Genomic DNA, 25526 nt, shown 5'->3' on the forward strand with positions numbered 1-25526 from the left:
AACCCATTTATTTGAGCATACCCATTTATTTGAGCATATTTCGTGAGCTACAGCTCACTGCATCGGATGCGTTCCGTGGAAAAGGGTTGAATTATGATAACGCTCACAGGGATGTTAAAGATGGCTGTATGGGCCTGGTCAGCAGGCACCTTGAGCCACTCGTTTTCTTAAATGGACTTGTTACTTTTCTTTATCGCCTCTTACTCAGCTCTTTCATTGCTTGAGCAAATTCTCTCCCAGCACTCTATGCAATCCACTGACATTTCTGTGGATAACAGAAGCAAGAAGGCCTGGCTGAAATGCTAGATGGAAATGTAATGCAGTTCCAGGATCAATGCTAGACGTACAATAGGAGACAATGTTGGAGAGGTTTTTTTCCCCCTAGGGAGTTGGATCAGGGAGTAGCTCAGAGCTAACTCCTGCTTGTTTTACTCATGGTAATTGTCACATTGACTCGAATGGGGCTATATATGTGAGTAAGGAGGGTCAGGTTAGGGTTTACTATCCATAGCAAAAGTAGACAGCAGGGGATGAAGTCTGGTTTCTTATTAATGTGATGTGCCCATAGGCTAAGCCATTAGAATAAATTAGTCAACACATAAATAACCAGCTCTAAAAACATCAGGGATTTTCAAAAGCAGGTAGGTGACTCAGGAGCCTAAGTACCAGTGATTTTCAGTGAGACTTAGGCTCCTAAGTCACTTAGACACTTTTGAAAATTTTTCCTGTTGCCTCTTTCCCACCTGTGTCTTAATCACAGTCCCTCTTCACTCAGGCTGGCATTATCCAAGGGGTCCAGCTCCCAGGGAAAGTAACTGGGATTATTACTTATCACAGAGCGCTGGCCAAAGTCCATCAGATTTAAGGCCCCAGAATTGTTTCCATCCAAACCTCCTGTTTTCACTCATCCATAACTTTTGAATTTTTCGATTTCTGGGCTGAAGTTTTCCAGACTTGGTCTCTGTCCCAAGGGAATTTTGGGGGATGCTGGTGGAAGTTAAGCAAAAACAGCCCAAATGTCTTGGAATTAAGGATAAAGAAGAAAATAGTTTTCATGATATTAAAAAAATGTGTGTTCATTCAGCCCCCCCCCCCCCGCCTTTTTTTGAACAGCCCTAAAGTCCAAACAGCTGGGGATTTTAAGTTCCAATTTGGCAGGGATATAGCCATCCTGCAGGAGCAGTGCAAGGCTTTGTTCTGGAGGGAATTGGGGTTGATTTGCTAGTTACCTGTGATTGAAAATCACCATACAGAGTATGGGCAGTAGATTTCTTTGCTAAGCAATTTAGTGGCACACCTAAAGAAGGCTGCATTACACTTGTGTGCAGAGCTAACTTATCTGAGCAATACACAGCTTAATCTTCTGAAGGGCCACTTTCTAACTATTTCAGAGAAACAGAAGTTCTCTTCCTGTTCCCACATTCCCCACCATGATGCTCTTCGCCTACAGGAAGGTGCTTGGAGCCAATAAATGCAGAATTCTCTCCTCCTGTCTTCCAGTGACTTTCACAATTCCTTGCACTATGGGGGGAGTCCTCCTCTCTGGTCCCTGTCCCGTAGCAGCCTGCCTGCACCCCAAACTCATCCCCAGCCCTGCCCCACCCCAGAGCCCACCCCCCAGCCAGAGCTTTCACCCCCCACCGCACCCTCAACCATCTGCCCCAGCCCTGGGCCTCTCTAACACCACAAAGCCCTCATCTCCAGGCCCAGCCAGAGCCCTCATCCCCCTGCACCCTAACCATCTGCCCCAGCCCTGGGCCTCTCCAACACCACAAACCCCTCATCTCCAGCCCCAGCAGAGCCCTCATCCCCCTGCACTCCAACCCTCTGCCCCAGCCCTGAGCCTCTCTAACCCCCCAAGCCCCCCCCACAGTCCCAGACAGAGCCCTCACCCCCCACACTCCTATTCTCACCCTGAGTCCCTCCCACACCCAAACCCCTCATTCCCAGCACCAGACAGAGCTCTCACCCCCTACAACCCTACTCTTGTCCTGAGCCCCTCCAATACTCCAAACCCCTCATCTGCAGCCTCACCCCACAGCCCTCAACCCATAGCCCTGCACCCCCTCCCGTCCCCAAACTCCCTCCCAGAACCTGCACCCTGCACCCCAGTCCCCTGCCCCAGCCTAAGGCCTGCACTCCAGACCTCCTCCCCCACCCAAACTCCCTCCCAGAGCCTTGGGCAGGTGGGGGGTGGAGTTTGGGTGGGGGTGGGTTCTGGGCACCACGAAAATTTCTACAAACCTGCCACCCCTGCTAGGGCCCAGGCTGGAGTTTCATTGGCAGGGCAGGCTGGACCTCCCTTTGCCTCCAGGAAGGTGGGGGACACTGACTCTCAGAACCTGGAGGTAAAAGAAGGCGGGAAAATGTAGTTCCCCATAGCAGCCATGACAAGGGACAAGCATGGTGGGAAAGAAAAGGACTGTGTAAAAAGCCCCTGGGGATAAAGATGCTGGTCCCCTTTTAAAGTGTTTTGAGACCGCCAGATTAAAACCTAGACATCTTTTGTTTTATTTACTGCTTTATGTTTCCCTGTTTTCAAATAATTTGTGAACACCTTTCCAGGGCCAGATCTAGAAGGAATCAGGCTGGGCCTCTGGGACTCTCCAGAGTTCTGGGCACACACATTCTCTGTTCTTTGGTTGACTCTTGCAATTGTTTCTTTGTACAAATTTTGAAGCTGCTGCCTCTGCCAAGTGTCTGTGACACTGCAGAGACTGGCTGAGTGTTCTGGACAAACCAGGATAAAGCCCAAAGCAGGGGCCATTTTCAGTTTTGTTTACAAATCCCAGAGATTTGTCTTTACTTTTTGTCCTGATCCATCTCAGGGTGGCCTCTGGCAGAGAGCCTGTCTGGCAAGGGTCACCTTGGCTGCGACTGCACACCATGCATTGGCTCAGAGCAGGCTGGTTTGGAGAGAGCCATGGGGGTAGGTCAAGTAAGGGGCCATCAGATCTGTACTTCTGCTGGGAACCCCCAGCATCTCCAGGGCATGAGAGGGCTGGGCCTGCCTGCAGGTTGAGGGGGGTGGTGAATTCAGACACCCCAATTCTCACTTAACTCCCTGCACAAAGGTCTGTTTGCAGAGAGAGGTGAATTTCACCCAGAGAGCGTAGGGCTCCCTAGTAGGCTTGGTGGGGAACTCCACCATGGACCATTGTGTGTAGGACAATACTGATTCACCAGCTCTGACAGGCAGGGGGACAAGAGAGGGGGAGCCATGCCCCAGAATAGCCCAGTGACTGATGCACTCCACTGGGTTTTGGCAGACTCAGGATCATATCCCTGCTCTGGAGCAGTGACTTGAACCAGGCTCTCCCACACAGTGCGTGTCCTAACCACTGGGCTGTGGAGTCCATCCCTTAATTATTTATCCCAAGTGGAACAGCTCCAGCAGCAGAGCTGGTGGTCAGCGCACTCACCTGGGATGTGGGGACCAAGGCTCAGGTCCCTGCTCCAAATGAGGCAAGGTGGGGACTTAAATCTGGGTCTCGCACATGCCAGATGAGTGCCCTGGCCACTGAGCTACTGGCTGCTCTGGGATGGGCACTCCCTGGTTTTTACTGAGAAATCTGGAAGGTCTCAGTTTTGTTCTGCATTGGAATAGAAACAAATGTTGAAACCTTGACATTTCCCCCTAAATATAAATCTTGTTTTCCGGCCCCCCTCCTGTCTACCTGCCATGGCAACGCAGAACTGGCAATCAGACCTGTTCACCAGCTGAAAAGCAGGCTAAGAAAGTGAAGTCTTATTATCTAGAGCCTCTGGACTGGGACTCTGGAAAGCTCAGCTATTCCTCCTCCTGCCACTGGCTTTCCGGGCAAGTCCCTTTGTGCCTCTGTGCCTCAGTTTCCCCATTTGTAAACTGGGGATAAAGATGCTGGTCCTCTTCGTAAAGTGCTTTGAGACCGCCAGATTAAAACCTAGACATCTTTTGTTTTATTTACTGCTTTCCATTGCCCTGTTTTCAAATAATTTATGAACACCTGTTTCTCCTATGCTTGCTTGTAGCGAATCACTGTAGCGGATGAATAATGGGCCCCTTGGAAAGGCTACATTGGAAGCCAACAAATTTGCATTCTGTACCTTTCCTCCTCAGCGGATCCTAGGGAGGGTCCATGGGTAATTAGTTCCAGACGGCTTTTGCAGTAAACAGAAGAGAGCGTCTGAGTTTGTGCAAATCACGCAAATACAAAAGAATGATGTTGGCAGTGATTTCAGTGCCCAAAGCTTTAGCTAGAGAGAATGAGACTGTGCACAGTTGGAGTCTATTCAGGAATCCCCAGCCCACATTCAGGTCCCCCCCAAAACCAATGCCCTGATCCCTTTGTAATAGTCTCTTTATTTGGATTTCCTTACAGCTGGGGCAAGAGATTGAAACAGCAGGGGGAGCTCTCACCATACCAGCCAAGGAGATGAGGTGGGGGAGTTGGTGGGGAACACTGCGTAGCTTTGGTTTCCTCAGAGGATGGAAAGCTGTTCCCTCCCACTTGCTGCCATCCCCGACCCCCCCACCCCTCACCCCCCTGGGCTCATAAAACCATGCCAGAGACCTTGGGGGTTGGATTCATTTGACCGGGCTGTGGACATCCCGATGGTTCAAGAGGCGCATGCAACCTCAGCCTCCATGTAGAGCAACCCCTTTGCATGAGGATAAGTGGTTTGTATCTGTCGCTGTGCTGTCTTGCTCTTGGTTTAGCCAGCCTGGGTTGAGACACTCTGCCTGATGCTCAGCTGCCTGGTGGCTGGGTGTGTACCTGGGTGTGCAGTTGCGAAACCCTGACCCGGTACTCCAAATAACACCTCACATGCTGGGGGAGCTCAGTCTGAACTGGACTCCAGCCTTCCTGCTTCTGGCCCACCTCCAGCCACGTGGGAAGTTCCTGGCTAGCCCACACTGAGCTCCCGTTACCACCTGAACGGCGTTGTGGTGAGCTGACCTACAGTGTAGACCTGCCCAGGCAGCCAAGGCCGGGGCCCGTTTAGTTGCTTCTCTAGAAGGTGCTTATTCATGGCCTGGCAGGTAAATGAGGAGATTCGTTTAAAACACAGAAGAAAGTACACCTGCAATAACGTTGCCTCTGCCAAGTGCTCTCCCAGTGGCTGAGGTGAGAAGCTATATTAACAGCTGCTGTCCCCTCCCTCTCAGGCTGGAGAGGAGAGCTGGCTCTGGCTGACACTTCTGCACATTTGAAGCCATGGGGACACTGGCTCAATTAATGGTTGTGTCCTCTGGGGTTTTTTGTCTCCTGACAGAAACGTTTCCCACTCCATGTAATCCAGGTTACTCAGCGGATTTGGGCGAGCATTCCCAATGACGCAGTTAAATCATAAACCCCTCTTCTCTTCCTTGAGACACTGTGTTCAAGCTTTGCAACAGGAGTTGCATCTGCTATCTCCTCTAGAAATGAATAACCAATTTATTTGAGCATGAGCTTTCGTGAGCTACAGCTCACTTCATCGGATGCATACCGTGGAAACTGCAGCAGGCTTTATATATACACAGAGAATATGAAACAATACCTCCTCCCACCCCACTGTCCTGCTGGTAATAGCTTATCTAAAGTGATCATCAGGTGGGCCATTTCCAGCACAAATCCAGGTTTTCTCACCCTCCACCCCCCCACACAAATTCACTCTCCTGCTGGTGATAGCCCATCCAAAGTGACAACTCTTTACACAATGTGCATGATAATCAAGTTGGGCTATTTCCTGCACAAATCCAGGTTTTCTCACATCCCCCCCACCCCCATACACACACAAACTCACTCTCCTGCTGGTAATAGCTCATCCAAACTGACCACTCTCCAAGTTTAAATCCAAGTTAAACCAGAACATCTGGGGGGGGGGGGGGTAGGAAAAAACAAGAGGAAACAGGCTACCTTGCATAATGACTTAGCCACTCCCAGTCTCTATTTAAGCCTAAACTAATAGTATCCAATTTGCAAATGAATTCCAATTCAGCAGTTTCTTGCTGGAGTCTGGATTTGAAGTTTTTTTGTTTTAAGATAGCGACCTTCATGTCTGTGATTGCGTGACCAGAGAGATTGAAGTGTTCTCCGACTGGTTTATGAATGTTATAATTCTTGACATCTGATTTGTGTCCATTTATTCTTTTACGTAGAGACTGTCCAGTTTGACCAATGTACATGGCAGAGGGGCATTGCTGGCACATGATGGCATATATCACATTGGTGGATGTGCAGGTATACGAGCCTCTGATAGTGTGGCTGATGTTATTAGGCCCTGTGATGGTGTCCCCTGAATAGATATGTGGGCACAATTGGCAACAGGCTTTGTTGCAAGGATAAGTTCCTGGGTTAGTGGTTCAAGATTTGTGAGAGACAGGCCAGTCCTTGCCTACAGACAGCCCCGCAACCTGAAGCAAATACTCACCAACAACCACATACCACACAACAGAACCACTAACCCAGGAACTTATCCTTGCAACAAAGCCCGTTGCCATCCGATGAAGTGAGCTGTAGCTCACGAAAGCTCATGCTCAAATAAATTGGTTAGTCTCTAAGGTGCCACAAGTCCTCCTTTTCTTTTTGCGAATACAGACTAACACGGCTGTTACTCTAAAACCTAGAAATGAATGTTACTGATTATTGCTGCAGACCTAGGCTTTGTGACAGTCGTATGGCACCCAAAAGTAGGGGATCTTCCTGTCATAAGAGTAATTCAGTGGTATGGGGTTCTCAGCTGGATGATGCTCATGACAGAGGAGCAGCCAGGCCAAATTGGTGTGGGCGGCGTTGCAGCCCCATGCGTGAGTGCTGTTGTATCTTGGCGCTATTGTAAGGTGGGGGCTGGGTCTTGAAGCAAAGACGCTAAGGTGGGGCATGTCGAGCTTTTCAGAATCCACCCTTGTAATAGTACAATTAGCTACATGTTAGTTAATAATCCCTACTTCTTCTATAGCATTTCTCATCGGTAGATCTCATAGCACTTCGCAGGCTGTCATGTATTTATCCTCACAACACCCCTGTGGGCGCACCTGCACTGTCTCTGGGAGTGAGCCTCCCAGCCCGGGTACACAAGGCACGTTACAAACGGCTGTATAGACATGGCTTGGGCTCTTGAGCCTGAGGGAGATGCCTGAGAGCCTGAGCTCCAGCCACTACACAGCTCTCTTTAGCACGCTAGGATGAGTCCCACCTACACAAGTCTATAGACCCAGGCTGGGAGCCTCACTCCCAGGTGCGGTGTAGACATTCCCACAGGGCCAGGGCAGTGCTGTTAATTCCATTGTGCCTCAGTTCCCCTTCTGTACAGCGAGACTGAGTGTCTTGCCCAAGTCAGACAGGAAATCTGTGGCAAAGCAGGAAATTGAATCTGGGTCTTCTCAGTTCTAAGCCGACACCCTAACAACTGGGCCGTCCTTCCTCTCCAAAGCTCTTGGGAACAATCAGAGGAGCTAAGCTCAGGACCCCAGTGAGAGCCACCTTGGGGCTCAAGGTGCTCTAAAATGGTGGGTGAGCCTTGTGCTGTTCACCCTGTATATGGAGTTTCACTAAGAGTTTATCTGGCCAAAAATCCCTTCCTTTTCACCTCAGCAAGTGATGGCAGGCACTTCCAGGGAGCACTGGTAACTACGGGGGCTCAGGAAGGCCATCTGTTCATTCCCAGTGAGGAGCAGCTGAAGCAATGGCAGGGGACTAGGTAATCATCTCTAAACCTCCCTACTGTGAGGTAACCGCAGCTTCTCATCTGCCAGAGCAGAGGAGGGGATGGAAGAGCCAGACCCTTTGGAAAGAAGAATTGTGTGCCAGCTGGAATGTGGCTGTTAGCCCAGTGGAATCCAGATATAGCAAAATGAAACATCATTGATTTTGCAACCTTTATTCACATTGTGGACATTCACTCATTTTAATTTGGGGAAACTGAGGTACAGGAAAGGGGAAGTAACTTGCCCAAGGTCTTGCAACAAGTCAGTGGCAGGGCTGAGGTTAGAACTCTATCCATTGGTCCGCACTGCCTCCTAGTCCTGGCTCCTGGACTCGAGAGACCATTGGTCTGTTGCGACATTCCTGCGCAGGCTTGTCTGACATGTGAACTGTTCACAAACATGTGAATGTGTACAAAAGCCTAGGTGTGGGTTCTCCCAAATCTACGGCCCCAATGAGCAGGACTGAACAAGCCCTCAAGCGTTAGGCTTGAGTGAGCCTGGATCCTCATTATATACAACACTCGCCCCCTTCCTCCTGCACAGACTCTTGGAAATGCCAGCATTGACAGGGTTAAATTCAAGTGCTTTCTTTCAGGGCTTACAAAATTATGGAGCCCTCAACTTCTCCATGGGTCAGAGTGAGACGCAATAGGAATGGGATACATTCAACCTTGACAATATTGTGGGAATCTGTTTTGGGGACACGCACTGTGGAGAGTAAATTCACAACACCCAGCAAGGAGAAAAGTCTGATAGGCTTCTGATATTTTTGGTGATTCATTTCTCCTCCCGTTTGAGTGACCCAGAGTTCACACTGAGTGCTAACCACTTGAAATGTGTATGTGGTGGGAATGAGATGCGCCTGCACTTCAGAGCTTGCATGTGTGCCTGTTAGTTTATTGTGTGTATCTTCTAGATTAATACATAGCCTTACTTCACCAGGGAGCTTTGCATATACACACAGATTAATGTATTGTCATAATAGATATAGATCATGCAAAATATTGTATTTTCCTAATAAAACAAGTTATTTTTTATATTTTTGAATTAGGCCTGTCGATTAATTGCAGTTAACTCAAGCAATTAACGCAAAAAATATAATTGCAATTAATGGCACTGTTAAGGAACAGAATACCAATTGTAATATATTAAATATTTTTGGATGTTTTTCTACATTTTCAAATATATTGATTTCAATTACAACACAAAATATAAAGTGTACACTACTCTCTTTATATTATTATTTTTATTATAAATATTTGCACTGTAAAAATGATAAACAAAAGAAATAGTATTTTTCAATTCACCTCAGACAAGTACTGTAGTGCAATCTCTTTATCATGAAAGTGCAACTTACAAATATAGATTTTTTTGTTACATAACTTCACTCAAAAACAAAACAATGTAAAACTTTAGAGCCTACAAGTCCACTAAGTCCTACTTCTTGTTCAGCCAGTCACTAAGACAAACAAGTTTGATTACATTTACGGAGATAATGCTGCCTGCTTCTTATTTACAATGTTACCAGAAATGTTCAGATGTTCACATGGCACTTTTGCCAGCATTGCAAGGTATTTACATACCAGATATGCTAAACATTCATATGCTCCTTCGTGCTTTGGCCGCCATTCCAGAGGACATGCTTCCATGCTGATGATGCTCATTAAAAAAAAATGTTTTTTAAATTTGTGACTGAACTCCTTGGGGGAAAATTGTATGTCTCCTGCTCTGTTTGCCCCGCATTCTGCCATATATTTCATGTTATAGCCATTTCAGATGATGACCCAGCACATGTTGTTCGTTTTAAGAACACTTTCACAGCAGATTTGACAAAACGCAAAGAAGGTACCAATGTGAGATTTCTAAAGGTAGATATAGCACTTGACCCAAGGCTTAAGAATCTGGAGTGCCTTCCAAAATCTGAGAGGGATGAGGTGTGGTGCATGCTTTCAGAAGTCTTAAAAAAGCAACACTCCAATGCAGAAACTACAGAACCTGAACCACCAAAAAAGAAAATCAACCTTCTGCTAGTGGCATCTGACTCAGACGAAGAAAATCAACATGCATCATTCTGCACTGCTTTGGATCATTATCCAGCAGAACCCATCATCAGCATGGACGCATGTCCTCTGGAATGGTGGCTGAAGCACAAAGGTACATATGAATCTTTAGCGCATCTGGCAGGTAAATATCTTGCAACGCTGACTACTACAGTGCCATGCGAATGCCTGTTCTCACTTTCAGGTGGCATTGTAAACAAGAAGCGGGCAGCATTATCTCCTGCAAGGGCCACATTGGGGTTGCAAAGCTGTATGGAGGGCCAGGTAGGGAAGGCTGTGCCTCCCCAGACAGACTGGCCCCCGCCCCCTATCCACCCCTCCCACTTCCCGCCCCCTGACTGCCCCCTCAGAACCCCCAACCCATCCAACCCCCGCCCCGCTCCTTGTCGCCTGACAGCCTCTCCCAAGACCCCCCCCAACCCTAAACGCCCCTCCCAGGACCCCAACCCCCCGGTCCCCTGACTGCCCCGACGCCTATCCACACCTCTACCCCCTGACAGGCCCCCCGGGACTCCCATGCCTATCCAACCCCTCCCTGTCCCCTGACCCCCCGCCACGAACCTCCACCCCATCCAACTGCCCCCCAGGACTCCCTGCCCCTTATCCAACCTCCCCCCCCCCAGCCCAGCCCCCTTACCATGCCGCTTAGAGCAGCATGTGTGGCTGCCGCACTGCCTGGCCAGAGCCAGCCCACCCACCGCGCTGCCCTGCAGGAGTGCGCAGCCCCACCGCCCAGAGCACTGCCCTGGCGTGGCGGTGGTGGGGGGGGACACAGCAGGGGAGGGGCTGGGGGCGAGCCTCCCCGGCCAGGAGCTCAGCACTGGGCAGGATGGTCCCGCGGGCCAGGTGTGGCCCACGGGCCGTAGTTTGCCCACCTCTGATGTAGTGTATGCATGTTGTGTTTGCAGGGTATGAGTTGTGTCTATGGTAAGTGACTGTTATGTGTGTTTTCCTCTCTTCCTTTTTGTGTTTGGTTAGCCCACTGGTCCCTCTTGCTAATGGTTGTAAGCTCCTTGGCACGGGGACTTGTCTGGTTTTTTATCCCTAAAGCACCTTGCAAACTGGCAACTAATGAAACGTAATAACAGTGAATAACCTAATGATGACACCCCAGTAACTTGGGTATGTCCTCAGTGGATACTTACAAATTTCTTCTTCTAAAACAGTGTTTGAATCACACTACCTCCTTCTCCAGATCTTTCCTCCTACCCTTGCATTGGCATTCTGATTGTCTTTCTCGAGATATAATTTCTCATGCTGGGGCTTCCTCACGGTAACAGCCACTCTTCCTTGGGAGGGAGGTCCGGGTAATTCTGCTGCCTCCCACCTCTTGGGAGATATGCCTCTGACTAATAGGCCAGTTGTAAAAGCCACCAAACTGCTATTGTGAGGTCACCAAGATGTAGTTTTGCAGTGAGTAATCAGTGACTTCAAGACTTGCCCCTGAGTGTGACTCTGAGACTTGGTCCCTGGATATGAAGAGCTGAAGGGGCCTTAAAGTCTGTAGAGGGGATACTTGTACTGGGAATAAATTTCATTCTGCAGATTTGAATTAAGTTTGAGGCCATCCCTAAACCACTTCTGAGATACACCCATTGCACTGTCCCCGCAGCAAGAAGTATCAGCAAAGAAAACTCTGCTTGCGGATTCAGTGATAGTATTTCCCTTTCTCAGAGTATTGCTAGGCAGCAGCCTCTCTAGAGCTAAAGTGGCCAACTGAGGGGCAGCCAAGAATGCTGGCATAACTCCATTAATTTCAGAGGAGCAATGCTTGCAGAGAACTGGGTCTTGAGTTTCCAGAATTGAGCCAATTATGCACCAAGTCCCTAAAATCCAAGACCAAAACTTGCCCGAGCCTCAAAACTGACAGGTTGGGTCTGGGTCTAAGGTAGAATTTTTCTGCTTGATTTGAAGTGAAATGTACAAGGAGTTCCTGAGTTATGGCATCCTAAAAATAGCAGTATTCAGAACGGAAAAGGTCTCTTAATTTTTGTCACTTTATAACAAAATGAGAGAGAAAGAGAGAGAGAGAAACTTAGCTAACTAGCCTCCCTGAGCTGAGAGCCGATGTCCACCACCATAGGTTATCTGATTTAATGTCAAAACCAGAATTATTAACTTTGTATTAGGAATCTTGCTAATGCAACATTGGGAAAGAATGCTTTCTATATATGCTATCATCTGCACCTCTACTCTCCTCCCAACCCTGCTCCATGTGGCTCTCCTGAGTTCTGCTGGAGAAGGTCCAGTCGACAAATAGGGTGTTTCTCTTCCTGACATTCATATGAACAGCTCGATTGGGGATTTCTTCTACAATCTTCAGGACAAAGATCCTTTCTAGTGAAATTCAGGGACTTTAAAAAAAAATAAGGAAATTCTCCAACAAAACTTTAAGGTGAAGTTAAAGTTGCAGCAACACATCCGTGTTGGGTGCTTTGTATCCCTGCAAGGCACAGTCTCAGAGCCTTAGTGTTGTCTATACACAAACTGGAACCAAAATAATTAAATCAGTTTTCATTCATGCCAGCGTCAGTTATTTTGGTGTAAGCCTATACGTGGCGACGCGTGTTTCAGATTAAGAGTGGCCACACACAGACTTCCATTGAAACATTCATAGGTGTGAATTAAAAGCAGTTTAATTACTTTGATTCCAGTTTGTGTGTAGATAGCCCCAGAAATAGAAACTCAGGAAATCCAGGAGTAAGGTGGTATTTCTCAGACAATGCACTCATATGCACTCAGATCATGACAACCTTAACTCTGCCCCTGGAGAGACAACAGGAAACTGGGATGCCAGATGCATTGCTTTCTTTTTTACAGAGACCTTTGCATTCCTGCCTTGGCTTTAATTGTATAGGCAGAATTATACCATTTTGGGCAGACAGATAGCCAGAACAGTGGTTATTTATTAGAAACTAATTGAACTTCTTGTGCACATATGCTGCCCCGCACTCCTGGTACTCGCCCTTTCTCATCCACATATGCCGGAAGGACTTAAGCGAGGCTGCCATGGAGCCTCCAGCCCAGACTGCCATACTCCTCTTTGGGGCAGCCAGAATTTTAATCCGGTAGCCTTTGCCATATAACAAGGCATCCAGCTCTGAGCACATCCTCTCAGGGAAACCAGGAAACATTGATGAGCCCCCTGATAACACAGTGTTACCGATAATGTCCCCCTTGCACTCGTCTGGCACCTTCTGGAGGCTTTGGAAAGCTAAAAGGTGAATGCCTGGAGAATTTTGGTCTAGCAGTTTTGGCTGGAAGAGTGGCTCTGGGCAGCAGAACCGCTCCTTATCCAGAGTTATCCAGTGCCCATCAGGGGTCTTAAAACACACTGGGAACTGGTGAGCTTTGTCTTGGAGGTCTCCTTCATAGTCCATGGACACGTAGCAGCACTGCTTCTTCAGCTGGGTCACCGTCGTCTTCTGCAAGGCATATAGCAGCTGTGGGTCATTGGAGCTCTTCAGCAGCAGGGTATGCATGTGCTTGGAAAGGAAAAACCCAGCCACGTCCAGGCGATACGTGGCTTCCCTCCAGATCTGCCCAGCGCAGATGGAAGTGACATGGGACACCCCAGCCCCAGCCTCCACAGCCAGGCCAGTGACCCTGCCACAGGAGCAGAGGGAGAGGAGGCCTGTGTTAGCCACGTGCAAGGCTGGAACAGCGAAGGCCTCAAAGAACACCTCGGCCACCTTCTCCCGATTGGTTGTGGGGCAGGAGGGAGAGTCGGTCATGAGCAGTGGGTGCTCCTCAGGGGACAGTCTCAGCCCGCAGAAGAAAAGGTGGCTCCACAGATTTTCCATGGCTTCCCAGTCAGTGATGATGCCATGCCTGAGCGGGTGGGTTTTGGGTGCCCTGGCACCCCCTGTCCCACAGCCAGTAGCAGCGAGATGGCATGGGATCTCCCGCATCACAGCTGGGCAGGTGGGAGGCATGGACGTGGTCTTCAGCACAGACTTTGGCTTGTCCTCTCCAGCAAAGCCGGCTCGAGTGAAGCAACTACCATTGTCGATGACAACCGCAACCTTTCCCATAGTGTTATCTGCACCACCAAACTGTCTGAGCTTTATCCACTTCTGACGTCAGGATGGGGAAGACGCACAGTCAGGGATTAGAGGGAAGAAGGGAATTGGAAAGCTTGCCTCATCCTGCAACAGAGCAAACGGATGATCTATAATGCAGTGTCTAGTCACGTTACCAGTTAAATACAAACCCATTGTGAATGCGGGATTACAGCTGAGAAACGCAATGATCAAGAGTCAGGACATGCCCACAAGCCGGGGGTTCCTCAGCAGCAGTGACTTGGATGTGCCGTGGAGTTGCCCCCTTCTGGAGTTGGTCTGCTTGGACACTTTTGGCCATCTCATCATGCCTTGTCACGTAAACACAATCATGCTGGTACGTCTGCTCAGCAACACATTGCATTGAAACAGGCTCCCGTCACAACAGGACAGTGCTCCAAGAGCCCAAAGGAATGATCCGGAAGAATGGCAATCCAGACTGCTGCTTTGGTGCTCCTAGGCTGTGATTTTTCAAAACTGCCTAGGGGATTTGGATGCCCTACCACATTAACTTTAAATCTTGACTCTAGTGCACTATCTACGGCCTGGGCCTGGTTTTCCTACCCCAGACGGGTCGTAGGGCATTTCTGTCTTAGCAGGGCCGCATGTACGTGGCAGCTCCCAGTGTTTGTGCCAATGTGGCTTGATAACCATCTTGCCTTGTGCGGGTACCAAGCAGAATGTGCACCACGCGTGCAGCCATGAGTACACAGAGTGAGCACGAGGCCAGAGATGCACTGATGCTTCCCCAGGGCTAGATAATCAGGTGCTACAGCCCTTTGAAAGTTATTGCCAATGTATTTGCCTAAGAATACATCACAACTCAGAGGGTCTGTGCTATGAACAGAGGGTTTGAGTGATGCTATGTATCACTTCACCCTAAAGACTTAAACAGTGCTTAGACCTTGTGCTGATTCTCCCTGAAACCTGCATTTCCCCCCTCATCAACTGATACCTGCATGCATATTGGTAAGGGCGATCTTTAATAGGTGCTAAAAATGACATCCTGTGTGTGCTCGGTGTGGCATTTTCAACTGTTCTTTCCAAATCAAAACTGTGCAAACCTGGCAAACACGCACGTTCCTCAGTGGAGGCTGTGGATCCGTTAGTGGAAGCAGTGTTCAGGCCTTTATCACTTGTCTTAGCCTATCAAATGGTCACAAAGCCTTCCCACCCCTTACCCCCCTTACACGCACCTCAGAAAGGACCAAATGGATTTTATTCAAATTAAAAAACAAAGCCCCCAGCTTTGGGCTATGGTGTGAAATTTCGCTCCCAAAGGAAATGTATAAGGAAAATTGTGAGCAGCTGAAAATTGGGGTTTGGAATGGAATGATGTTCTCCACCTTACGGTGCAACCCTCTGAGAAATGAAAGTATAACACCCTCCCTGTCCTAGGGCTGTCCATGGCACACACTGAGCTGAGGTCACTTGCTGTTGTTGGGCAACTCTCCTAAAAATGTCTGTCCCCCCACATTGGGCCATGTTAAATAGTGCAGGACTACCCAGGATAGCACAGCAAAGGCACAGCAAAGGCCATTCTGGCGATGAAGGGAGTAGAGCTGGTTGGAAAAATTGCAATGACATGTTTTTTGTCAGATTTTGCAGATTGGTAAGATCAAAGCATTTTGAGGAAACAGTTCGATTTTGATGAAATTCCTCCGGAAACCTGGCAGGATCCATCAGAAACTTGCCTACTGTCCTGTCAGCTCACCCGCCCAGCTTCTCAGCAGCCCACCAGGCAGGTGGCGGGGGTCCATGGCTCTGGAACAGCCATGCAGACAGACTACCTTGGTGTCAGGGATCCAGGGTCCTGGGCAGCACCAGGTGCACTGTTTGGGGTTACCTTATCTAACACGATCATATAGTTAAACCCAATGTTCTTCAGTCTCCTCCATGCCGTCCCCTTCTCACTTGTTTCTCCTGTTCTCTTTCCCCACCCTTCACTGCCCCCAGCTGAATGGGTTGATAGCAACAGTGACCTCAGCATGGCATTGCTGAGCGCTCCCCTGGGCAGCTTGACACTTGGCAAAGAAATGTTCATGGGTTATTAAATTCCAACCCAAATGTGCTCAGCCATGTTGACTGGCCCTAGGATCTTCCTGGAGTTCAGATTCCCCAGCTATAAAACCCTGCAGCTCAATTTTGTCACAGGGCGAGGGTGGCCATTGGATGTGTTCTAGGGCTCTGAATGGGCCTTTATGTTGCATTTAGGGCCCCCGTCCCTAAAAGAGCATCATTTCTCTGGGGGAGATGTGTTGGAAGTGCTCCCTGATTGCAGCCCCACACAAACCCAGATTCTGATACCCTCCCTGCTGAGATGGAGTCATGTATGGTACGACGCCCTCACCTGATGATGTCCATCTCCCCTCCCCTCTGACCCCTGGATCCTCTTGGAGCTGGCCTAGGACAGACATTAGGGCTCCCGGGTGCGGCCTGGAACTGCTGGTGAGGAAGGAAGGGTTCCAGTGGGGGGGACGCTGTCCTGGAAGTTCTGGAATCTTCCCCTACCCCATGTGGCTTCTGTTCCTAGAAAGGGATTGTTAGCTCCCATGACCTCACAGACCTGTGTGTACACGTGTGTGTATGTGTGTGTGCTGGAATTGCCGATGCCAGGAGAATGCATTGTAATACCAAAGCCCTGGGCATCAGACCCGTGCCACACTTTCCACAGGTAGGGATGACACGGCTGAGACCCTGGCAAGGTCCCAGCCCACTGTCTTAATTCTGTCATCTTGCTATGTGCTGCTAAACATCCAAAGGAAGGGGTGAAGTGATTCCTACACTGACAGCTTGTAAGACTCTGTAAGATCCTTTGGGATTTACATTATTTATTGACAGGAAGCATTTCATGCGCACACACTGAAATGCAGCCACCTCTGAAGTGGAATGTAGGAGCTGTTTAACAATGTATAGCAACTACACAACAGTTGAGGACAGACATGAAACTACAAGGGGAACTGGAAGGAAGCAAGATTTGCCCAACAAACTGTTTCACACCCCTACTCTTGCCTCCCTGGCTTGTTTCTATTTTGCCATGTTCTAGATTTCTTGCTAAGCATCACACGCAGCTCAGTCCCAGTAGGATAAAGCCATGAGCTGAACGGTATTGATGGTATCAATTTAGAATACTATACTGGGGAATAACTGGCTAGGTGGTAGTACTAGTGACAAGGATCTGGGGCCTGCGCCTCGCACCCTGGTGGAGTACCGGAGTCGACAGGAGAGCGCTCAGCAGTCGATTTATCGCATCTAGACTAGACTGATAACAATCTTCAAATATGTGAATATGTTATAAAGAGGACTGTGATCAATTGTTCTCCATGTTCACACAAGGTAGGACAAGAAGTGATGGGCTTAATCTGCAGCAGTGGAGATTTAGGTGAGATATTAGGGAAAACTTTCTAAGTTTAAGGGCAGTTAAGCTCTGGAACAGGCTTCCGAGGGAGGTTGTGGAATCCCCATCACTGGAGGTTTTGAAGAGCATGTTGGACAAACACCTGACAGAGATAGTCTAGATTTACTTGGTCCTGCCTCAGCACAGGGGGCTGAACTTGATGACTTCTTTAGGCCCCTTCCAGCCCTATGTTTCTATTATTCTGTGATTCTACCAGCTTCTGGGATGTGGCTTTCTTATTCACCAAAAACCTGTTTTGTGGGCCTCTCCTTCCTGATGTTAAAGATCTTTGATCCAGAGCCTAGGGAGAAAGAGGGTGGAAACAGCCAAATTTCTTTTACTCTCTGCAAAAAGCTCTTTTTTCTGTTGGAGCTGGCTCCTGGTTCACGCAGTGTGACTACACAGTTATATAACTCCACTCCAGAGTGTGACTAGCAGCACAGATTGACAAGGAGAGAGAACACAGGGTAGTTGGTTAGCAGACAGGAAAGCACTTTCTAGCCTGAGTTTCTAATAAAAGCCAATGTTAAATGGTTCAGCAACGCTTTTGTTGCTTTCCGTGAGTCACAACAGAGGGACGTTAGAGGAACACTAAGACTCCCGTCTTGCTATATACACGACTGTAACTCCTGACCGCTGGCTGATTTCCAGTCTGCTGTGTTGACCAGGTGCCAGCATTTTCTTAGCCCCAGTTTCTCTGGTTAACAATGCTCCATGGCATCTCTCGATGCAGCATGGACATCCCTGTATGTCAGTATGCCAGAGGTTTGCTCGTGGAAACAGTTGGCCCTGCACTTCCCACTCCACCAGGAAAGCCAGGAACCCCCCACACCTTCTTAGTTCTCAGCTGATAGAGTGGAGGCTCCTGCCCCCTCTTTATACAATGGGAATTTCTTCCCAGGCAATTTGCCTTTTCACCCGCCATCCTTCTCATTGGTCGATTCACCTCTCGGGAACCCCTGAAAGGCTGTGAAAGGAGCTCTGTCTCCAGGGCTAGCTTGGAAGCACTCACTTTGCAAAGCCAATTTCTTTCTCTCCTCCCGCCCCATCCCCCACCTCCTGCACTGTCTCCTGGAGGCCCTCTCTCCAGCCAAGGACTGCAGCGTGGGGTCGCTCGTGCCAGACCCTTAGTGTAAGGCTCTAATATTTCTTGTCTTCCTGTCTTCCTCCCGCGCCCCCGAACACATACTAAACACAGCCAGTCATCTGAGATGCTCGAGTTGGTTTATTTTCCCCCTTCCATGGGTTCCTTGGTTCCCGCACGCACTGTAGTGTTGTTGGAGACAGCGACGCTCCTTGGGCTGCTCACCGCCTGGGCCATCCACTCCCAGCACCTGGGTGTATGGTGTACCAGAACCTCACCTGGTTCTTGGAGCCCAGGGAATCCCCTCCCTCGGCCTTGTCAGACTCCACCAAAAAGAACAGGGTCAGGATCCTCCTCATCTTCTGGATGTCCCCATCTCCGGCTCCCAGCCGTGCTGATGAGGGGAACGGCTGTGGTGGCCGGGGAACCTCTCCCCTCCTGCTGCCCAGCTCTGATCTGCCAAAGATTTTAACTGTGCTTCCAGGAGGGAGGGTGATCAGAGAGGGGGTCTTTGGGCAGTGGGACAGCTTCCCAAGAGGAGGCAGCAGCACTGCTTTGATCTGTAGAATAAATGAAACAAACAAAGCTTTCGGTCCCATTGGCCTGGGCTGCTCCCCTGCCACTCAGGACCTCCCCTTTCAGCTCTCCAGCCTCAGCCAGGCGCTCCTGGAGAGCAGACGTGGCCAGTGACACGGCTGACGGTGCCGCAGAGTGAAGCTACTTCCCGGAAAGTGCCTTCCCTCGGCCACCGGTCTCTTCCCAGTCACCCCAGGGGCAGGGTGTTTGCCAGTTGGCTGATGGGAAATTCCACGGCTTCTTATTAGGCAAAGTAGGTATTGGTCTTTGGGGACTTTCCTGGGTTATTGATGTGTTTTAGGGGACCGTTCCCCAGTCCCCCTGCCCAGGGTTTTGGTTTCTTGTTTCCCCAAGAGCAAGAGACAATGGCTGGCCTAGGGGCTCGAATTCCAATTACTCAAGAAGGATTAAGACAAATACATTGTCAATTAGGAACTCATGATGGTTCTTGTCACCAGCATTCCTTCGCACTGTATAATGCAAACAGTATAAAAATGTACACACCTCTACTCGACCCACCAGCGTAATGTACCCCCACCCTGGGCCAGCAAAAACCTAAGGCTAGAGAAGGGCCTTAGCCCAGGGCCGGTTATTTTAGTTTTGAAACCTAGTTCTGACACAAGTCCACACGGCAGTGGCTGGTCCATGTCGCCCAGACCTCAGCCTCTGTCTGGTCGCTCTACAGGAGAGATGGAACGCGGGGATAGTGTTAGGGGGGTGGAGCCTGGCATGTGTCTGTCTGTGGCAGTTGTGCAGGGAGCCACGTGTGGAGAGCAACTGTGCATGTTGTGTGGGATGAGGGGCGTGGCCAGGTGGGGTGTGAAGCTGTTGGAGAGCATGAGTGCGGATGCCCCTGTAGCTGGGGCGAGTCACCGGCTGGCACTTACAGTGGACTTGTTCTTTTTCAGATAGATAACCAGTCGCCCTTTCTCCTTTTCCTTCTCCAGATCTGGGCACTTCTCCTTCTTCTCTTGCTTTGCTTTTTTCACCTTCTTTCTAGAGTTGTAATTGCCCATCTTGTGATTCCTTCCGAGCCAGCTGGTACTGCCCCTACTGAGCCAGTTGTGTCAGAAGTCAAGGAGCTTGTGTGATGTCAACCGTAGGCATAGATGTGACTTTACAATGGATGAGGTGTCTCTGAGGCTGCCTGGCCCATTGGGTCCCATTGTCCTGCTGCTTATCCCCAGATACCCTTCCCTGGCAGTGAGAGAAAGAGGCCAGGCTCTGTGTATGTCTTTGTGTGAACTCCTCAAGGCGTGGAGCGCTGGGAGCAGATTCCACTGGGTGGATCTGAATGATGCTAAGGAGACCCTCAAATCAGTTTGGGCCACATGCAGCTCGTTCCTTCCCTCATCCCTGCCTGATAATGAGCTGACCCAGTACTAGTCACTCATATTGTGTAATTTTGCTGAGTGGTCCCATTAAAGACAGTTCAGACGGCAGACTAAAGTATTGTTTAGTGGGCATAAGTGAAGTGGATCTGGCCTTTTATTTTAGAGGTGGGTCATATACCCAGGGATCACCTATGTGTAATGCAGCCACCACCTCTGATTGTAACACAGCAAAACACAAAGTGCCACACTGCCCAGGACTTTGGGATAGAAAGTAGAGACAAGTCCCAGATCCAGTGAAGCACATGGATGAATTTTAAGACGACAAAGTGACCAAGATGCTGGTTTAACATCCCTGCTCTTGCAAAAATTGACATGGGATCTTTAGTAACTACCAGTGATTGGGAAACCTTTTGCATCCCTAGGAGCCTGCTGCTGCCACTCTCATAATGGACTGAGAAGGCAGAGCACTCCTAGTGAACTACCAGCATCACTACTTGCAGTACCCAATGTCCCTTGCAGGTCTCCCGTCCAAGTATAGGCCATGTCCAAGTGCTACTTAGTTGTTAGGATCACAGCACCATCTGCTCTGGCTGCAGGCAAAAGGTATCCTGTCACTTCCTACTTGAGCCCTGATCTTTGGTTTTGATCTCTCAGCAGAGAAAACAATGTGATGGTGCAAAAAGGCTTATAGCTTCAGGTGGGAAATGCTGCGTTCATGCCAAAGCCCCACCAATCTGATGTTATGTAGCTGTCTACCTCAGTTGTGGCCATGTGCCAGGTAGTTAGTTAGACCCCTGCATGACAGCAGCTCAATCCACACATCTTGAGGATGCAAAACTGCCCCTGGGGCACCGGATACTCCCAAATGGTGGATGCAGAAGGGCAGGCCAGCCTTTAAACTTCTATTTCCGAATAACATTTTCTGTGACATTCCCAGAGTCATCATCTGCTTTTTAAGGAAAACAATGGTGGCTAAAAAACCCGAGAAGGAAAAAGTACCTGAAAAGGAGAGAGACATCTAGACACTGTTCTTTTAAATGGATCTAAGGATGAAAAAGAACCTTGGAGTAACCTGGACCAGTTTTAGCCATGCAACCAGAAGACAGAGAAGACTTGCTATGACACACCTAACTCATCTGCTTGGCTGACTCAGGATTGTTGCCTCCAGTATATTTAATAGCACATAGTCCAGTCTAGTTGCAAATGTCCCTGATATTTAGCCTAAATGTTGTTTGGCTTAAATGCTTCCTTTTACTTCTAGTTCTGTCCCCTTGCACCACCTCCGGAAATTCTCTTGCCTCCTCAGGAAGGCAGTACCAGTTCTTCCCCTTTGTACTGCCACGTGATTTTCCTGAGGGAGCATTTTCTAAATTCGACTGGTTATCTCCATTTTTCTCAGTGCTCCAGTCATATTCCCCTTCACTGCACCCAGTTCTCTGGGTTCTTTAATGGGAAAGTTTTATGTTTATTTCACCTTTCTGTGGTGATGTAAGCTCGTCCCAGTCATATCAGCGTCCTGCAGGAGGTGGTGACCTTAGCTCAGTGTCTATCAGAGAAGTGGTGTCTAGCAGCTAGAGTTGGTGATTGGGCATCAGGATCCCTGGGATTTCTTCCCAGCCTTGCCACTGATTTGCTGTATGACCTTCAGCAAGTCACTTTCTGTATCTCAGATCCTCCATCTGCTTATAATGGTATGTTTATCTGCAGCATATAGTTCAGCTGCTGGATGTCTCTGTGTGCTGTACAGTATTCCAGACAGGATGTGGTCTGTGGTAAACAAGAGAAAGAAAGCTGGAACTCAAGCTGGGTGAAAGCCTACTGGTCTGTGACTGTAGTTGTAGAAGTTTTGGTTAATAATTGTCTCTTGTTTAAGATAGACTGTGATACTATGACACTGTTAAGTGGGCATAGTAAATATTTGCCCATGAGACGGGCTGTTGTGAGGTGTAATACTTTGAGATTCCTGGGAAACGTGCTAGAAAAGCATGTAATATTATTAAAATGCCCATGACTTTCCAGTCAGCTTTATTCTCCACAACAAGGAGTGTTAGCTGCATGCCCCGTATACTTTGTGGCTCACCTCTGCTTATAATCTGCAAAACAACAGGCTAGCAAAGGAACATGATCCCTCCTGCTCTGCAATGCTCGGTCTTTGGCCACAGTTCAGCAAAGCACTTAAGAATATGAGCAACTTCCTTTGGACTTGACAGGATTTAAGCAAATGCCTAAAGTTAAGCGTGTGCCGGGGTGTTCTGCTGAATAGGGCTGGACCACTGAATCAGGGCACTGATCAGGAGAATTTCTGTTGTGTTATAGTTATTGGATATTTATCAGTTTCTGATTTTCACTGTTAACATTGGACACATTTTGTTTCCAGCTTCAGGAGTAAAAATGATTTTATCTGTGTTTAAAAAATATCCCTTGAATTCTCTCCTACACTGACCATCAGGATGCCCAGACTTCTGGATATTGGAGATCTCTCACCTCCTTCCACAGACAGTATCCATCACTGATAACATGATAATGGTGGGATATTTTTATATGGATTTTGTAGAAAAAGCCTATTCTCAAACTTATGCTTGTGTCACTTTGAACTGCAACTGGAAACTTTAGCTCTGATGAGGCAAGCCTTGTCCTGGATCAGAGATCTCTCACCAAGTCACCAATGGGGCTGATGAATGTTTGAATTTGGTTCACAGAGAGTCCAGCCTAGGTTAGTTCAAGCCAGAAGTGCTATGTATCTTTGAAGGCAGAGAGACATCCGGGCTCCCAGCTGCTGGCTGAGCTCAATGGTTCTCATATTCTGAGTGGTCCAGCACACAGAGGGCCATATTCTTTCCTGCTGCCTCTCCTTGGAAGTCAATGGAGTTAAACCAAGGATAAATTTGACCTACTTGCTAGTTGCATTTGTGTACTGAGTTTAACCTGAGAGGAAAGAAGCTGCTGGTCCAGTCCCTGCCTATGCAATGACAATTTCAAATGATTCTCTTTGGGGGCAGTGGGTGTGCATTCGGCGATGGGGAGAGGCACTGGATGGGCTGCCCTGGGGACTCTAGTCCAGTGGTTCTCAACCTTTCCAGACTTCTGTACCCCTTTCAAGAGTCTGAATTGTCTTGCGTACCCCCAAGTTTCACCTCACTTAGAACCTTACAAAATCAGACATAAAAATACAAACGTGTCCCAGCACACTAGTACTGAAACATGGCGGACTTTCTCATCTTTACCATATCGTTATAAAATCAATCAATTGGAATACAAATATTGTACTTACATTTCAATGCACAGTGTGCAGAGCAGTTTAAACAAATCATTGTCTATGAATTTTCGTTTGTCCTGACTTGGCTAGTGCTTTTTATGTAGCCTGTTATAAAACCGGGCGAATATCTAGATGAGCTGATGTACTGGGAATTGGTCCTGCTTTGAGCAGGGGGTTGGACTAGATGACCTTCTGGGGTCCCTTCCAACCCTGATATTCTATGATTCTATGATTCTACCCTCTGGAAGAGCTCTGAGTACCCCTGGTTGAGAACTGTCTTTTTGTTGGTCACAAAACCAGCACACCAGGATAGCAACGGGGCACGTTCTGCTGTGCTACCCCACCTGCCTCTGGGCTAGAGGAGCGTGTTTGGTCTGCCTGGCCCATTCAGTCCAACTCCTTGGCCTCTGTGAAGCTGCCAATGGGGAGGCCCGTTGATGCTCACTGTGCTGTGCTTTTTGTCCCAGGGATACCTTCTGCAGCTAGTAACTGAGTCTTGCACTGCACTAGAGAACTGCCGATTGTTGCCGAATGATTCTCTTTTCCAAAACAGTGCATTCAATATCCAGCGCTTCTGAGAGCCTGCAAATGAGAACTCCTGAAGAGGTTTGACCTGTGAAAATGCCATTAGCTTCCTTGCAGTTTGGAGCTGACTGTGCCTGACAAGTGGAGGCCAGCTGTGGTTTCCCTTTAATCTGATTTCTGTTTTAAATTGCCCACCCCCACCACACATCCCGCGATCATTTCTAGCATTTAATACACTACGGCTCAATAGGGAGCTGAAGAGCTACCAACTGTCTTGCCTATATCCAGCTCTGCTCGGCACAAGAAGCTATACAAGCGAGTGGTTAGGGCAGAGGATCGGAAGCTGAGATTCCTAAATTCTTGTCCCAGGCTCTGCCACTGATTTTCTCAGTGTCCTTGGACAAGGCATTTATTGATGTTCCCAGCACTTATCTCAAGGCTCTAAGGTCTTTACAGAAATGCAAAGCCAACCCAGTATTAAAGTCTGCAACATTTCTATATATTTATTCACCTGCTCCAAGCATGAACACGCTCCGCTCGTGCCTCAGTTTCCCCACCTGATAAGTGGGAGTGCATTAGCCTCCCTGCCTGGGGGCTTGGGAGGGGCTCTGAATGCTATTCCAGTGCCTGGAGCTCTTTGGAGGGAAGGTGCCACAGCGGCAGCACCATTATTGTGTAGAACGAACTGATCTCCCCGTATGGCTCTGGGTTGCGTATAAAATCTGGGACGGGCTCTTCAGCAGCTGCATCTGCCAAGGCCCAGTGAAGCGCTGGGTGGGAGCGAGATGGGCCTGGGACATTACAGGAGAGGAGGCTGCAGCCCAGCAGAGAGGTCTCCTGGAGTACCTGATCTGGCATCAGGTGCGACGTTCCCTCTCTCTCCTTCCCCACAGGAGTACGAGAGTTCCTCCAAGATGGAGCAGTTTGTGACCCGCTTCCTGCTGCGGGAGACCAGGACCCAGCTGCAGACCCTGCAGGCCTCGCTGGAGTGCGCCTCGGACACGATCGAAGAGCAGGCCGGCTGGGAGAGGTAAAGCCGGGGCAGCTGGCGCGGGGCAGCTGGTATCGGCCCAGATGGGAGGCAGGGAGCGTGGCCCATGGTGAGCTGTGCATTTGGGACCTACCCGTTTGTGCTTGGTTCCCAATGTGGCTTTGGCTAATGGCCTCCCAAGAGAGCCCACATTGCAGCAGGGTGTTAATGCTACGAACCCCCCCCCCCCCCCAGTGACTGCATATTAACGCAGCTGACCCGCCCTCCGAGATATTGGTGCTGGCAAAGTTCGGGGAACTCTCGTTGCCACGTGATGCTCCTCTTTGGCTTCGTTCCTGAGCCCCACCGCCCGCTTTGCCCCCTTAGTTACCAGCAAACAGAGCTGAGGAAACACCGCTCCAGCGAGGGCCAGAGGCTGGAGGCACTCCCGGACACGCTGTTACTGCGCTCTCCGGATTGCATCCCTGTTCTTCTGACACGCTCCTTTGTGTCTTGCTCTGAGGCTGTGTCTACACTGCACGTCACTGATGGTGGCGTGTAGTGTATGTGTAACTACGCACGGCAGTGAAG

General features: G+C 49.0%; 2 protein-coding genes across 4 annotated transcripts in view; one reads left to right on the forward strand and one right to left on the reverse strand.

The window, feature by feature from the left end:
* NECAB3 (N-terminal EF-hand calcium binding protein 3) overlaps positions 1–25526 on the forward strand; it is a 98169-nt gene that overhangs the window by 59060 nt on the left and 13583 nt on the right. For all 3 annotated transcript variants that reach the window (XM_084646313.1, XM_084646314.1, XM_084646315.1), the window contains exon 6: positions 24859–24995. In XM_084646313.1, the coding sequence (XP_084502439.1) occupies positions 24859–24995 (137 nt within the window). The remainder of the gene's footprint in view (positions 1–24858; positions 24996–25526) is intronic.
* Positions 12648–13766, reverse strand: ACTL10 (actin like 10; the record flags this gene model as incomplete). Its single annotated transcript, XM_084645304.1, has 1 exon — positions 12648–13766. The coding sequence occupies one exon, from the start codon at positions 13764–13766 to the stop codon at positions 12648–12650; it is 1119 nt and encodes a 372-aa protein (XP_084501430.1).

Source organism: Lepidochelys olivacea (genome assembly GCF_965140295.1).
Source record: "Lepidochelys olivacea isolate rLepOli2 genome assembly, chromosome: 13".
In the NCBI taxonomy this organism is placed as follows: domain Eukaryota; kingdom Metazoa; phylum Chordata; order Testudines; family Cheloniidae; genus Lepidochelys; species Lepidochelys olivacea.